This window comes from Belonocnema kinseyi, chromosome 6, assembly GCF_010883055.1.
Source record: "Belonocnema kinseyi isolate 2016_QV_RU_SX_M_011 chromosome 6, B_treatae_v1, whole genome shotgun sequence".
Taxonomy (NCBI): Eukaryota; Metazoa; Arthropoda; class Insecta; order Hymenoptera; family Cynipidae; genus Belonocnema; species Belonocnema kinseyi.
This window is the reverse complement of record NC_046662.1, coordinates 75,383,506-75,385,519: the sequence shown is the minus strand read 5'-3', so window position 1 is coordinate 75,385,519 and position 2,014 is coordinate 75,383,506. Positions and strand designations below refer to the sequence as shown.

The window sequence follows — 2,014 nt, the reverse complement described above, 5'->3', positions numbered from 1 at the left end:
CAAAATATTCTAAAATTGGTAACGTGATTTATGAACTGACTTATTAAGAAAACAACTGAAACCTGTTTCTTTATACAGTCTCACTGAAATTGAATCTTGATTCTATATTGTATGAAGCCGTCGATTTTACGATTTGATTAAAAACTCTGGATATTCAACCACGTTATTAAAACTTTGATCTGAATTAAAAGTTACATTTTGTATTTAAAAGTTTTAAAAATGAAGAAAACTCTAAAATAAATTGAAGGGTACCCTAAACTAAATAAGGTATTATTTATTTTGCTTCTCTCGGCACAGAAACTTAAAAAAAATGTTTTATTGACTTTTCATTGTATTCAATTGTACCTCCGTTGACGAGAATAATTATGTCCAGATGAATTAATTCCTGCTGAAATCGCAGCAGAATTAGAAGACTACATGGATTTAGAATTCGACACAGAACTCGAAGACGCAAGTTCTACTCAAGTTGCTGAGGAATTGTTGCGATTTTATCGTTATTGTGCAGCTGGAGACGAAACCACCGCTCTTGCCGAACTTGAAAAATTGCCTCCTCTTCAGCCCTGGATCGCCACACAAGTTTACACAATGTCTGTGCCTTCTCAGTCTTGCACACAAGAAAATGATTCGTCATCAGAAGACGGAGAAGCATCCAACAATCAAATGGAAGTCGTTGACCAAGATTGGACTACTGTGAGAACAAAGCGGAAAAAATGAACCCGGCAAGTTTTAAATATTTAAAAATGCCAAGATAATTTGTAATCTTTATTATACATATATTTTTTATGTAAATACTGTCATCTGTACTCTTCAGCTTTATTATTAATAACAAAACCTCAACTTATTCTGAAATTAGTTTATTACATTTTTTTCAACGATATTTTAATAATGCTAGGTATATTTTTAATTTAATCTGAACTCCAATATTCAATTCTTAAGCGTTTGACATTATTTAATTTTCTTATTTACCTAGTTGACATGTAATTAATATTTACAAAGGGTACTGGTGATTAAGCACTTCTTCACCCTGTAGAATATCTTTTGGCAAGTGTCGAAATTTAGTTTTATTTAATGATGAGTGAAGAAAACTAATTAACAGTTCGTCATGTGTCAGTGGGTCATTGTAGTGAGTTGGCGCTCAATTTTTTCAAAGTTTGACAGAAGTCCGTTATAATGTAGACGAATGATGTTCTGCAGCTTCTTTTCCTTGAATTGTTTATTTCAGGTCTCGCATCTAAGGTCATTCACCCAATGCCAGTAAAGTAGGGTTCGTGTAAACTGTAAACGCACTATGTACGATGTAACGCACTTCCGGCTCTATTACATGCCAAACGATTTCTCATTAAGGCAACAAAATAGAAGACTTTTTAGTATTGAGTCACTTTAACGATCAATGATAAAAACCTGGCACTTTTTCAATATTTCCCATTCATTGTATTGCTTTAAACGGCAAGTATGTATTTTATTATATTAATTTTTGAAAGAAACCTTTTTGCATAAGAAATATCAGACTCAGCACACTATTGACATTATTGGACACTTTTTGTTTTAGCGATGGCACTATTTTGCTACTTTTTCGATAGAAATAACACTAAAGACACTATTTTCTTATAATTGTCCGCTAATTCCACTATTTCTTTACTTTTCCTTTAAAAAATTTAAACTTCTTGGATAATTGTTTTCAGATGCTCTCAATGGCTGAAGATGAATTCTCAACAAAGTAAATAAGTTTTCCACAAAGAAGGTTGAATTTCCTACTCAATTGTTCAATTTTCAAGCCTAAAAAGCGAATTCTTAAAAAGAAAAGTAAAATATTCATCAACCTGAATATACTGATTTTCATGTAATATTTAAAATAAAAAATAGTTGAATATTTATGAAAAAAAGTCGAATTTTCAATAAAATACTTGAATCCTAAACCAAAGCAGATCAATTTTCAACCCCAGTTGCATTTTGAACCCAGAATGATGATTTTATACGAAAAAAGACGAATTGTTAATAAATAAAATATATATGT

At 31.0% G+C, this 2,014-nt stretch overlaps 1 protein-coding gene across 2 annotated transcripts in view; it reads left to right on the top strand.

Annotated features, from left to right (window-relative positions):
• LOC117174342 (pre-rRNA-processing protein TSR2 homolog) overlaps positions 1-849 on the top strand; it is a 19,598-nt gene extending 18,749 nt beyond the window's left edge. The window contains exon 4 of one of the 2 annotated variants that reach the window (XM_033363382.1): positions 401-849. In XM_033363382.1, the coding sequence (XP_033219273.1) occupies positions 401-714 (314 nt within the window). In that variant the 3' untranslated portion in view covers positions 715-849. Of the gene's footprint in view, positions 1-373 lie in introns of both variants that reach the window. The other variant, XM_033363381.1, reaches the window with a different exon arrangement.
• The last annotated feature ends 1,165 nt before the right edge of the window (positions 850-2,014 follow it).